At 39.4% G+C, this 13849-nt stretch overlaps 1 protein-coding gene across 2 annotated transcripts; it reads right to left on the bottom strand.

The window, feature by feature from the left end:
* Positions 1-535: 535 nt before the first annotated feature.
* Positions 536-12371, bottom strand: kars1 (lysyl-tRNA synthetase 1). Of its 2 annotated transcripts, XM_007889295.2 has the most exons (15): positions 12276-12337; positions 10429-10615; positions 9173-9317; positions 8315-8480; positions 7703-7796; positions 6774-6960; positions 5979-6104; positions 4760-4879; positions 3809-3971; positions 3375-3548; positions 3105-3190; positions 2776-2861; positions 1908-2034; positions 1440-1583; positions 536-1077 (listed from the first exon to the last, which is right to left on the bottom strand). In XM_007889295.2, exons 2-15 carry the CDS (start codon positions 10569-10571, stop codon positions 994-996), a joined length of 1845 nt encoding a protein of 614 aa, XP_007887486.1. In that variant the 5' UTR covers positions 10572-10615; positions 12276-12337; the 3' UTR covers positions 536-993. The 2 variants fall into 2 exon arrangements, with proteins under 2 accessions (XP_007887486.1, XP_007887487.1); XM_007889296.2 differs by lacking the exon at positions 10429-10615 and having other exon boundaries at positions 12276-12371.
* Between the last annotated feature and the right edge of the window lie 1478 nt (positions 12372-13849).

The following is a 13849-nucleotide window of genomic DNA, read 5'->3' as shown; positions in this document are numbered from 1 at the left end:
GTAGGAACCCCACTCTCCCCGAAGGAGCCAGAGGGCAGAGGTTTAATCGTTCCATTTCTGTCCTAGCCGAGTGCAGCTAACTCGGTTAAAGGAACCGGCAATAATAATAATCCTTGCATTTGATATAACGCTTTTCACATCTTCTAGAATATAAGCGCTTCACAGAGTATAGTGTAAAGTGAATTGACTGTATATTTGTGGGTGAAACACGGCAGACAATTGCACACGGCAGTGTCCACAAACACTTGTGGATTGAAATGACCAATTTATTATTTTTTTTCTTGAGGGATTATCATCAGGCATGTGGAGTAAGGAAACTTGCCCAAGGTTTTGCCCTGCCGGGAATCAAACCCAGGTCTCACGCTTGCGAGGGGAGTGCTCTTAACCACTGAGCTACAGGAATCCACAATGCCTCACTACCACATCTCAATACTACATCACACGGCATATTTGTTCACTGAGCTATTGGGGGGAATTTGAAATCACATTATAAACACAAAGCAAGGCTACCATCAACTTGTACATAAACACAATATCATCACACTGGCATAATTTATTCAATTGTAAGAAATATTCAGCAATCACATTTGCCATCACATGAAAGTTACAAGAATTAAATTTGGATATGAAGCAGAAACATTGGTATAAAAGGCAATATGTTAAACTCAATTAAAAAATGTAGATTTCTTGAAATTAAGCGAGCTACAGGGATGGGAGGTAGTTGCAAAACAAACAAATAAACGAATTAGAAAATATCAGTACAGTTGAATATACATCATCAGGCTGATAATAGTACATACATTTTTGAATCTAGACCATTGTAGATATCTGTACTTGGTTGTTCCAAATAGTACCTATTGTTAAATTGTAAAAAAAATGTTCTCAAACTATCTCATCCCTGCAGCTCTCACAAATCAATCTTATTTTACTGAAAAGGGGGATAATGTGGAGTGATTCCATTCTCTTAAGCTTCTATGATCCCTGTTGTTCCTTTCATGCTGTTTGTTCCTCCACAGTGGAATCTTTGGGCTCTTCCTTCTTGTCTTCCGGTTTCATTGCTGGGAAGAACAAGACCTCCTGAAGTAGAATGACAAATTCAGGATTAATTCTGGAACATTTCTTTATAAGAATTATTAACTTCATTTTATAGCTCCAATTCCAGTCTTTGGGATTAGTGCCATAGGATCTGTATTGTCCACCTGAACAGGCAGACTCAGTTTAAAGTCTCATCCAAAGGATGGCACCTTTGACAATGCAGTGCTCCCCCAGCGTTGCAGTGGTATGTCAGCTTAGACATACCAGCTCAAATGTACCCAGAACCTTCTGACTAAGTAGCAAGTGTGCTACCGTCTAAGTCAGAGTAAGTGTAATGAGTAGGAAGATAAAACAGCCCAGTTTCAAACATGAAATAAATAAAACTACTTTATTTAACTGTTTACCTTGATGTTATTAGAATTAGTCAGGAACATGGTGAGTCTGTCTATACCCATGCCCCAGCCAGCTGTGGGAGGAAGCCCATACTCCAGAGCAGTACAGAAGTTGTCATCAATAAACATGGCCTCATCATCTCCAGCATCTTTAGCCTGTAGCAGAAAAAAGGATGATTTTGAAACAAATAGCCAAGAGGAAGTTAATAGATCTATATTAAATATAATAAAATATTAAATATAACTAAATACTGTCTATATTAATAGCAAATATTCCAGGTAAACAGATTTTGTTTCAGTGCAGGATCTTGATATTAAATTTATAATCCAGTTTCTTACTTACAAAGTATTAATAGCATTGGTGTAAGACACTGGAATCACAGTCAGTTTTCCTTCTCTCTCTATCTACCATATGAAATGCTGTACAATAAGAATGGTTGGTTTGCAATCTGAAGTTTAGGACAATGTAAAGTCAGTCACCTTAGCTTGGTCTTCAAATAATTCCCTCTGTCTAATGGGGTCATTTAATTCAGTATACGCATTGCAGATCTCCTTCTTCATAACAAAGAGTTCAAAACGTTCTGTTAATCCCTTAAAGGAACGATGCCTAAAACAGATTGAGAAATGGCCATTAAAATACATAGACTATTGCACAAATCCTTCATCTGTGATTCGTTACTAGATTTATTTCACTGATTGTTATCCATGCATAACAGTATCAAATAGCACTGTGTTCTCATTCATGTTTTTACTCAATTCCTGTGACTATCACTCTGATGAAATGACAAAAAACACAGTTGTTAGCTGAGCAATTTGACACTTCCACAATAGCAAATACCCAGTCTGCAAAACATTTTCGTCTCAAATGTGGCTCAAATAAAAGCCTTAGGCAATCCATTTTTCTAATGTAATGGAATTATATTTAGGATATGAAATCCTTATCCCTAGACATGCCAGTGATATGAAGAAATACTGTAGGGTTTGGATTTTAATTGTTTCATTTTGTATTGTCCCAATCTTAAAAATTGCAATTTTCATATCACGGACCATTCATATTAGATCTCTTGTAATCCCCCTCTCCCAAAACAGTTTACGACTGTTTGTGGGACATTGCTGTGCGCAATTGGCTGCCGCGTTCGCCCACAAATATACAGTCAATTCACTTTACAGTGTGTTCTGTAAAGCGCTTTGGGACGTCCTCCCCACGTGAAAAGCGCTATATCAAATGCAAGGATTATTATTATTATTATTTAGGCCACAGAAAAACTGAACACAATGCAGAATCAATCTTCCTAGTAAAAAATTACACTCTAAAGAAATGTAAAAAACATAGATGCAACTATCCTACCACTTGGCTAGGGGACTCATGATCTGAGGGTGGTCGCAGATGAATGTTGGGTTGATACAAGTAACTTCCAGGAATTCACCAACCAGCTGAAAAAAGAACAAAAGAGCAATCAAGTGAAGTCACCTAAACAAGTTATTAAAAATGAAATGCGAATTATACTTCGGACAAACTTAGTAAACAGTGCACAAGCTAAAGTGTCAATCTGTAGAGGGACATCCATTTTCATTTTGAGGAGATCGAAAGGCATGCCATTTTCTGTTTTTGTTTTTGCGTTATCCAATTTGAATTTACTCCGAGAATGTTATTTCTATTGAATTTTCATATCATACCTTGTCCAAAAGCCTGGCTGTAGTCCTGGGAGATGGACATTCAACTCCTTTCTGGGCGCATAAATCATCAAAGAATTTACGAGTCTCTGTTTAGATTTTAAAAAAAGCAATAATTTACACAGCAGTATAAATTAACTGTAGTGTTAATTTTATGGATTTCTAGGAACATCAAAAAAAATTGGAATAGGGTGAGGTAGTGGAGTGAATTACGAGACAACCTAGTTTAGAGAATAAAGGAATATGCTTTACATAAAAAAGTTTTATTCCTACCTTCAGTCTCATATTGCTCAGTCGGTGGAAATTTCACGCCTACAATTTTCTCCAAGTCTTTGGTCAAACTAACACGCCTGAATGGTGGTGTGAAATCAATCTCACAACCTGGGCCCTCAGGTCCTTCAGGATGATATACAACCTTGAAACCACCCGTGATATGTTTAACCATACCTACATAAACAAAAAAAGGATGTTTTGCATTTTCTACGAAATATATCCTGTTTTGTTTTTGATTCTATATTCCATCATCTGTTGTAATAAGTATCTGTGTGCATTCCATACTTCACAAATTGTATATACAGTATTACGATCATTTTCAATTATTGTTCAAATTACTTGCGGGTTTTTAAAGATAAGAAGAAAGCTACGTTGCTTAGCAGATAACTGAATCTTTTGTGTTTTCATACTAGACCAACAATCAAATGACTAACCTGAAAGAAGTTTCTCAGTGATATCCATTAAGTCATTATAATCAGCATAAGCCATATAGAACTCGCATGTGGTGAATTCTGGGTTGTGAGTAAGATCAATGCCCTCGTTCCTAAACTGCCGGCCAATTTCATACACTCTGTCAATACCTCCCACTACCAGCATCTGAATAGAGAAAAGTCACAAATTTATCGTAAAGAAGATTATTCGTTACTATTCTAAGTTTTCAAATTAACAACCCGTTAAGAATAATTAGCACTCAATGTGAAAGATTTTTTTAAAAAAACATTGGTTAACAATTTTGTAATTTTACAAATAATCTGCTGTTTCAATTTTAATCAACAGAATTATTATCACAAATGCACTCCCCCAAAAAGTACAAACTATCAAAGTTAATGAGATTCATGTCAGGACACCATATTTTACATGAATGCATCAGATATGTATAGAGTTATTACACACACACATGTATAAGGAGTCACTCTTCGCCTCAAAATTGCAGTCACCATGAATCCAGTGAAATGTGTTGCACTGTGAAACAAAACTAATCCAAAAATGAACAATTTAATACTTGTAACAAAATTGGTCACTCCCTCCACGTTCATTGGACATTGCTGTAGGCAACCACTTGCCATGTTTCTCCCACAAAATACAGTCACTGCACTTTTCAGTACATCCTGTTTTGAGCTTTGAGGAGTCTCCGTGATATGACAAGGCACTAAATAAAATACAAGTATTATTATTAATTACTTTTAATCACTTGCTAAGTGCAGAAGCAATTGGTCACATAACGTCACAGATGTGACAAAAACTTGCAGCAAAAAATTTTCATTTAAAAATGGCAAACGCATTTAGTGTGGAAAAGAAAAAGGTGAAGGATTGAAAATGTTCTATCCAGATCAGCGTTACACTTCTGAGAAATGAAATTAATTGAATTCCTGTTTTACTTGTACCTTATGGTAAAGCTCTGGAGCGACTCTCATGTACAAATTCATGTCTAGCTCGTTATGGTGTGTAATGAAAGGTTTAGCAACAGCTCCCCCTGGAATTATGTTCATCATAGGCGTCTCTACCTAAAAAGAGAAGCAAAATTAATGATTAACAAATAGAATTTACTGCACTTACTGCCACAAAATACCTCTAAATTACAAGCAAATGATTAAATAGCGACTATACCGATAAGAATAAGTATTTGATAAATATAATTTTGTCGTTGTTGATATAAGTATAACTACAATTAAGAGTAGTCACATATTGGGATTTAAAACAATTCTCCCCAAATATTTTGTTAATTCTGGTGAGTGCACCTTCTTGAAGTTAATTAACCACATGAAACAGGGATTCTAAACTTTGACTTAGAACACCTTCTTAGCAGAAACCCCCACGAGCCACATATAAACAATTATAGATCAATAGGACACGCAGCAGAATGGAAAGATAAAAATAAATAGAATGCAAAGAGATTAAATACATTAGATACATATGCATTTAACACGGCAAGTAGGGATTGGAAGCACAAACTAGTACATAAAACAAGTACATAGAATTCCTTGTTCAGAACACATAATTTATACTAGTACTGGAAAAAGCCTAAATTTGTGAAACGCATGATAAGAGGCGGAACTGCAAAATGTGGGAAGGAGGATGAATAGGAAAATGAGTGCCAGACTCTTCCACTACTAAACAATAGTCACATTAACTTTTCTTTGAGACTTTAGTTTTGACGATTTGGATTACACTATCAAAAAGGTTAGCATGACCTATCTTCATGGGTAGTGGCTCCATTCTCTGCAGCGTTGATATACAAACCACAAAGTTTCAGATATAAACCTTCAACCTGTGCTGATGGATGATTCGTTGGGAAAAGAAATGTTAAAATTAATCCTCAGCAACCTCAGGGCTATGATAGCGATCTAGATCTAGTGCTGAAGGTGTAGATGGGGACAAGGACAGAATTGACTTTCGCTACTATCCCTTTCTCATTTAAATAGCAGAGCAATTTTCACTAGTTGGTTTCTATGAATCAAAGCAGAGAGAACCTTTATTTTATATAGAAAAACAGTAATTCTTCCTACAGCTGAAGATTTTATAGAAATATTGCTAATTCGTTGACCTGAGATTGAATTAGCAACTTGCTAAAAATAAAAAGAATAAGAATGTAATAAATCTTACCTCCAGAAATCCCAGATTATCTAGAAATCCCCTTAAGTATGTGATGATTTTTGCCCTGGTAATGAATTTCTGCCTCACATTATCGTTCAAGATCAGATCCAAATATCTCTGGCGATATCTAGTTTCCTGTTGGGAAGAGAAATTACTCATATGAGGAAGTATGAACAGAAAACCAAATCATGCCTATATATGAAATACTATTTTTCCACTATTGAGCCACTAGACCCTTTTAAAAAGAACGTTGTATATGATATTCTGGTTATACTAAATGCAATCAATCATTATCGGATGCACATCAAATTCATCTGGATTTGTTATGCATTACATAAGATACATTTGGACACAGGAAAAACATGCCCATTACTTTGCAGTATTTACAGCAACTATGGGTGGGCTGCACACAGTAATAACAACATGTGGCTTGTGCTTTGGGCAATATAGTAAAATATCCCCCATTTCTTAGTTTAATTCAGTAGGATGAGATGAAATTCAGGTGTTAAGTGAAAGCAAAAGTGCTAGTAGAGAGGGATAGACCAGCACAATGAAAACTATAGGAACCTGCAGACATTAAAATGTTGTGTCTGGGGATTACCAACAGACAAGTTCATTTTTAAACCTCTTCTTTAAATCTCTCTGGCTGTTTTTTATAATATTTTCTGCACAGCAAAATATGAAGTCTTAGGCAGGGCCAGAAAAGGATTAGACTGCTGGAATTCACTTACAATCTTACTGTGACTCAATCTATATTCAGTCTTAAACCATATAAAGTTATTTTTATTTAAACATTGTACTTACCTTATCTCGGAGTCCAAAGTGTAAGTGAGGCAGCATGTGCAGACAGGGAGATAGCAGTTTCATCTCAATGGGGATAATACTCAGCTCTCCCTTCTTTGTCTTTCCTGGGTTGCCTTGGACTCCAACGATATCACCACGGCGTAATTTGTTGTTTATCTTAATGAAGTCTTCTTCAGATTTGTAATTCCTTAAATAAATAAATAAACAGTAATTTAAAGCAAAATACAAAAAGACTCCTTATTAACCGAATGAAGTACGACACATCTACTGTATTTAATTCTCCCTCATTTTACTATGGCTTTCCCAGTTATTAGAGCAGCAGAGACCTCATTTTGGTGATAAATGCAACCGATCACATCAAAACAGAATTGTTTTAATATTGTATATCTTTACTATTTTATTCTCTGCTTTGAATGGAGGTATAAGGCTAGACTTTTTTTTAAAAAAATTTAAAAAAATGAAGCTAAAATAATAATTTGATCACTCACTCCACAATTGTTTGTGGGACACTGCTGTACGCAATTGGCTGCCATGTTTCGCCCACAATATATACAGTCAATTCACTTTAGTGTATTCTGTGAAGCACTTTGAGACGTCTCAACGATATGACAAGGCGCTAAATCAAATGCAAGGATTATTATTAAAAACAAAATGATTTTCAAACTACAAAATAGTTTATTTGTGCCCATTTCCAAAAGAATAGTGAGACAAAATAACGGAAAAGATATGGAAATACAATCCCAAGATATATACTTCAAGATTTTAGATACCCGTAAAAAAATTCTGTTCACTAACTATTATTCCAATCACCATGCAATGACCTTTCTTCAAATCAATATTTCAGTGAAGTGTCCTGTTAAATTATCCAAGTATGAAATTGGATGTTTGAACTTGTTCCAATAAACAGCAATTGGGGCAACTTTACTTACTTGGAATTAGCCATTACTTGTAGCTTTACACCTTCACCTCGGAGGTCATAGAAGATTAGTTTAGCACCCGATGCTCGCTTGGCATGCACACGTCCTAAAAATTAAAAACAATTAACAAACCAATGCTCTTTCTAGGTACTAATAATCCCTACCCCTCAAAGTAACTCATTGTGTAAAATGCTTTGAGATGGTTGAATATTATGACGCCACATCAAATGAAAGTATTACCAAAGTTTATAAAATTCATAAATTTAGGAAAACAGTATACAAGTTAATGAAAACATGATCATTAGGTTTCATGAATTTGTGTTCAACGGAATCTTCAATTTAATAAACAGTATTCTGTAATTAGGCAAAACAAGAAATAAGCTTACATCAATTTCCAAGGAAGACAAAGATGTGCATAAGATCCTTAATATAACTTTCAGATGATGGAAGCAATAATAATTGAGAAAAGGCTTGTGTGCTTTTAACAGCAGATTACCCAAAATGGTGACTTTCAGTGCATGTTGGTTCTTTTGTTGGGGCGGTGTAAGAAAACTTGTAAAGTGCCACCAGCATGAGAGGCATCGAGGTTACCAAGAAAGTAATCTTAATTTGAAAGCATCTCACCTGCCACTGACAAAATGACATCAGAGAGATGGTCACCCGCCTGCAGGCTATTGTACTTTTCAATAAATTCTGTTAAGGATAGATCTATGCAGAATTTATGAGGATATGGATTGTCCCCGGTGTCCTTCAGCTGCTGGATGGCCTGCGTGCGGATTTTATAGTATTGCTGAAAGGAAAGAATGTGAAAATTTATTACAAGGAAAAATCTCACGCAAGAGATTGTTATTGGTTGTACTGTTGGTATTTTACTAAAAAAAAACGATATTACACATCATTTAAAACCTGAAATCAGGCATTCTCACTTGAAAATTCTCCAGCTTCAGAGTGTTGAACTGGTAATTCAATGACTAGTAGTACGTGATTGGATATATTACTTACTACAGATGACTTTCACCAATGTCCAGTGGCCCACACCTTTGTGAACTGCCACATTAGGGAGGGTGGTTCACTGCTCTTGCCAGATAATACCTGGGCTATTTTATCATGGTTGCCAGTGTGCCAGCCAGCCAGTCACTGTCAGCATAGAAATAAGTACCAGCTATTTGAGAATTTCTCCTGATTGCCTTATCAGTTACTTGATTTGCCAGAATCTAAATACAGTAATGTCAACCCCATGTCTGCGTGTACTCGCACGCACTTGTGTAAGAAAAGGGACTGCCCTCAGGTTAAGCTGTTAATCAGTTTGACGGAAATTCGAAAATTTATGGTTTAATCTAGAGAAATTTTTAATGTAATTTGTCATGTCACAATTTGAAGTCCCTATACTTGGCGGAAGCAAGTTGTCCACATTACTGTTAACAGAGATATCTTATCGTAAATGTCTGAGGCTTGAAGTTTCATTGTTAAGGTTACGCTTACATTGGGATCAAGGGTCTCTTCATCGCCACCCAAGTTGATTCCATCCAAAGTTTGGGATAGAGAAGCTTGTTTCTCAGCTTCTTCTTTCACTTTCATTTCCTTTTCCGTTGCCTTCTTCTCCGCCTTTAGACGCCTCTTCAGCTCACTACAGAATTCATAACCAAATGGAAATGCAAAATCAATTCCAAAAAAACGTTTGCATGGGGGAAGAAGCTTTCAGTGCATTGATTCTTTTCAAATGAGGGGAGACTGGGATAGAATTTTTGAATTAATTCATTCAAGAACAAATTATATAGATTTCTGTTAGGAAATAATATCGAGATATAATATATAGTTTGGAATATGACATGTCAAGCGACTGCCAGGACGATGGAAGGCAAACTGGATGGCCCTTGGTCTTCTTTTGCCTAGCAAATTCTTATGTTCAGTTCTAACCTTCTTGTTACTCGATGTGCTCCTTGCATTCTTCTGAAAGTACAGCTGACAATTAGTAATCTACAATGGCTCTGTGCTTTTTGTAGAACTGTAGAATAGTTTGGTTACACGTAAATTCCATCATTTAAATAATATGCTGAACCTACAGATTAAATAAATACAGTAAAATCAATGTAATCCCTTCTAAAGAATTGTTTTCTATATGGTGTATTCTTTCTCTGTTTTGTGTTTTCATATATACTGTGCATTTTCCTGGATTGAAGCTGGGAGCTAAGAAGACAAGCACATAGAATTAAAATCAATGACTGATCACCAAGAAAACACAGATATGAAGCTCCCTTCTGGGGGACAGCAAAGCCACCACTAAGTGGTCCCTCACTTTTCGACAAGCATGGGATCTCTAGCAGCCTCCTACAGATAGTCAGGGCCTCGGTTTAAGGTTTAAAGAACAGCACCTCCAACAATGCAACGTACCCCAGCACTGCAATATGGAGTTTCGTTCTAGAATTTTCTCTTTGACCGAGCCTTCAGCTCCCCTCTCGACTCTCTTCCCCCTCCTCGCTCCCTCCCTTCTCTCCCCTCACCCTGACCATTTCCCCCCTCCTCGCTCCCTCCCTTCCCTCCCCTCACCCTGACCATTTCCCCCCTGCTCGGGTCATGACCCAACTGTGCAGCGCCTTGGGACGTCCTCCTGACGTGAAAGGCGCTTTATAAATGGAATCTTGTTGTTGTTGTTGTTAAATCTTCCATTCATGATGAAAAATGGTTGGATATTGGAACCAATTTAGAAATATCTAAACATAAAACAAAGTGCCACCAACCTTCCTTCAACACGCATTCTCTTCTCCTTGAAAAGAGGAGTGAAGGAAGCCAGGCTGCGCATTGGCGCCTTTCCCCAGTGACCCCTGACCCTGCAGAGTTCGAATGCCTGCAACCCAAGTCTATTGGCAGTTCTGGACAGCATACTGAACTGTCACAATGTTGTCCCATTTACAAAGCAATTAACACCTAATGAGAAACAAAATAGGATAGAATCAGGCTACTGAAGCTGGAATCGGTATTGTTTGCTGGAGTACATTTGCTGTACTGTCAACCTTTTAATCCGATCAATTATACTATAACTATTCTTCACTACTAATATACAGATTAAAAGGCCACATCTCAAAAGGGGAAAAATATATAATAAAAAAAAGCTTGGAGAAAATTAAATTTGTTCAGCTATACATCTTCACTACCAATGCTGCTTTCACCATAAATTTGGGAGAATATAAAAGCACACTATACTAGTCAATACTGTATAAAAGAATTAGATTGAAAAAAGTCATAACTAAAAGAAAATTTGCGTCAATGATATTGTATCCAGAAATTCTTAGTATAAACACAAATAGAAACAAGCACGCTGAAAAAAAATCTATGGATTTAAATTATTTAATAAAATTTCCTAAAAAATGTAAGTCAAGAACATGTGCATTAGTTGTGTCCAGTTTATTTTAATTATAAGTTATCCATGAACATACTTTTAAACTACATTTGACTCAGAAATCATAAACAGTGATCCACTTCTCAGTTCACAAATCAACTTCCTTACCTTCGGGAGAAGCTCTTTATTTTTTTTTAAAAAAAACGCTTGTTACGGGCAGTCTGAGATCGGAAATTAACTTAATTAAGGTAATTATCGGTGTGTTATGAATAGATTCTGTGATGCATATTTCACTCTGCACGATCCTTAATTTTTCTGTTTAATATATGCACTCCAGATCACTGTTGTTGACAGCACAGCCAGCCTGGCTCCTCGGCAGGACCTGGAAGGTCAGACGGGTCACTGGGGACGGGGATTCTTCTCACTCAACTCCCGCTAACACTGCAGGCCAACGTCCTAACGGGCGGAACGGTCCTAACTGCACGAAGCAGCGAGGAAGCTCGCCACGCAGGGCCTTTCAGTGGCCGGCTACGCGGCTTTAGCCGGTCGGGCTTCCAGCGATCACCCCAACGCCCACTCTGGGCTCCCCCAGCCCCGGGTTCTTGCCAACCAACGCTTTCCGGAACTAACCGAGCGCGAGGGGGGAAGAGCTTGCGCTCCATTCCGACAATCTATCTGCCGCTTCCCCCCCCCCCCGTGGGTGGGGCGCGCGGAGCTTCCAGCTTGGCTCGGCTCTGCGTTGAAGCACAGCGGTGATGGGTTTCTGCCCGCGTCAGACACCCCGCCCCGGCCGACGAAAGAAAAATCACTGCATATATAATAATAATAATAATCCTAATAATCGTTGCATTTGACACGGCGCCTTATCACGTCTTCGAGACGTCCCCCCCCCAAGCGCTTCACCCAATGGACGTCTTATACGGCGCGGGACACGGCGACTACTTTCGCAAAGCCTCTCGGGACGTGTAGTTCAGTGCCGGCGACGGAGGGAGCGACCGGCGGGGGGGGCCCCGCGACAGCACTACAACTCCCAGCATGCTCCTCGCAGCATGACGCAACAGCCCCTCTCCTCTCCTCCGCCGCCGCCGCCGCCGGCGAGGAGACTGCGACCTCGGCGCCGTTTCAAAAATAACAGCCAACCGTCACAACCGGTTCCCCCCCTCCCCCCTCCCCGGGCCCGTATCAGAGCGCGTTACGGGTTTTTGCAACGAGCCCTCGGGAAGCACTAATAAGTCGCAGTTCACACACTTTTTGCTGAGTTTGTTGCCGCCGACGCCGCCCTCCTCCGCCGCCGCCGCCGGGGCCGCCTGAACGTCCGCCATGTTCGCTGGTCGAGCTCCCAAAAGACCGACTTCCGGTCCGGTCCGTTGTTTATTATCTTCCCCGGACACAAAGTTCCCCCCCAACAACCGCCCCCCCCACCCCCCAACCTCACAGGTGTCTGTGTGTCTGTGTGTGTGTGTGTGTGTGGATGGGTTGTGACAAGAGGGGGAAATGTTGTTCCAGGACATCAATGAGCTTTATGTGCTTTACATTTCATCTATACTTACATTTCCTTTATGTATTTCCAGCTGGAAATGCTGTACACCGTCCAGAGCTTTGGGCCGTCCTCCCGCCGCGAAAGGCGCTATTACAAATGTAATCTTGTTGTTGTTGTTATTGTTGTTATTGTTGTTGTTGTGGTGGTCGACGACGGTATAGTTCAATGCACCGATTCTGACAACGGGCATCGTTATTGCTCAGAAACTTGGAAGCCTTCTCTCTCTCTCTCTCGCTCTCTCTCCCTGTTTTCCTTGCGTTCCCGATGCAGACATGTGCGTCTTTTCGACAAAAGGCAGAATCACTGCCGATGCTGGAAGTCTGGTATAAAGATTTATGACTGTGTTAACAACGCTGTTTTAGAACGTGGGTCTAAACTGAAAATCCCCCATCGCAGCCGGGGGTTGGGGTTGGGGTGGGGGTGGGGGGGTTTCCTTCAACTTCTCGGCCAATGAATTAGAAAATTGCAGGTGTACGCAGGAAATTCCAAGTAACGCTTGTGTTTTGCTTCTGTTCTTTTCCGACTTTTTTTCCAAGGCAAATTTCCACGTCGTAAGTCGGCACAGGAGGCAACAACAACAGCAACAACAAAATTACATTTGTAAAGCGCCTGTCACGTCGGGAGGACGTTCCGAGGCGCTGGACAGACGGGAGTTGCGGCCCCGAGCTGAGGGTCGGGGTGGGGGAGGGCGGAGGGGAGGGGGGAAGGGGGGAAGCAGGGAGATCGAAAGCACGGTCGAAGAGGAAGGTCTTGAGATGGGTCTTGAAGGTGGCAAGGGAGGGATTGCGGGACGGAGTGGCAGAATCTTTTTACGATGGGGTGAAGACGGACTTTTGACACATTTCGATAGAAGCTGCCGGCTCAAATAGCTGCATGACTTCATGTTTCGCGATGAATTTTGTAAGCATTGCACAATATGTTTTACGGTGTTGAAGCCAATCGTTGAAGTGCCTCAGAGCTCAACAATTTGGGGTTTCCTTCATTTGCTCGTAACAGATTCTATCCTTAACTAAGAGAGGGCAGACTGGCATGTGGAGGACCGGATTATTGTAATGAAATGTGCAAACCATGTAACAAGACTGGCAGGCAATAAATCTCATTTTCAAACCCCCTAAATTAAATATATATAATTATATAATGCAAAGGGAGCAATCTGAGTGTGAAAGGGGTGACCAAAAAAACACAGTGAATTTTGGTTTGTGAGTATCACATAGCCAGGCTTTGTACAAATACGTGGTGGAGAGGAAAAATTAGCAAAATTTTGACCTTTGTGTTGCTTCTA

This window comes from Callorhinchus milii, unplaced genomic scaffold, assembly GCF_018977255.1.
Source record: "Callorhinchus milii isolate IMCB2004 unplaced genomic scaffold, IMCB_Cmil_1.0 Scaffold14, whole genome shotgun sequence".
Lineage (NCBI taxonomy): Eukaryota > Metazoa > Chordata > Chondrichthyes > Chimaeriformes > Callorhinchidae > Callorhinchus > Callorhinchus milii.
This window is presented reverse-complemented; position numbering and strand designations above follow the sequence as displayed.

Bases quoted from the DNA above. Each gene is read 5' to 3' on its own strand.
- kars1 (XM_007889295.2), bottom strand. From the start codon at position 10,571: ATGCTGTCCAGAACTGCCAATAGACTTGGGTTGCAGGCATTCGAACTC. The intron at 9,318-10,428 runs GTTGGTGGCACT...TGAATTCTGTAG, and splicing joins AGAATGCGTGTTGAAGGAAG to TGAGCTGAAGAGGCGTCTAA. The intron at 6,105-6,773 runs GTAAGTACAATG...TCTTCCCAACAG, and splicing joins ACTTTGGACTCCGAGATAAG to GAAACTAGATATCGCCAGAG.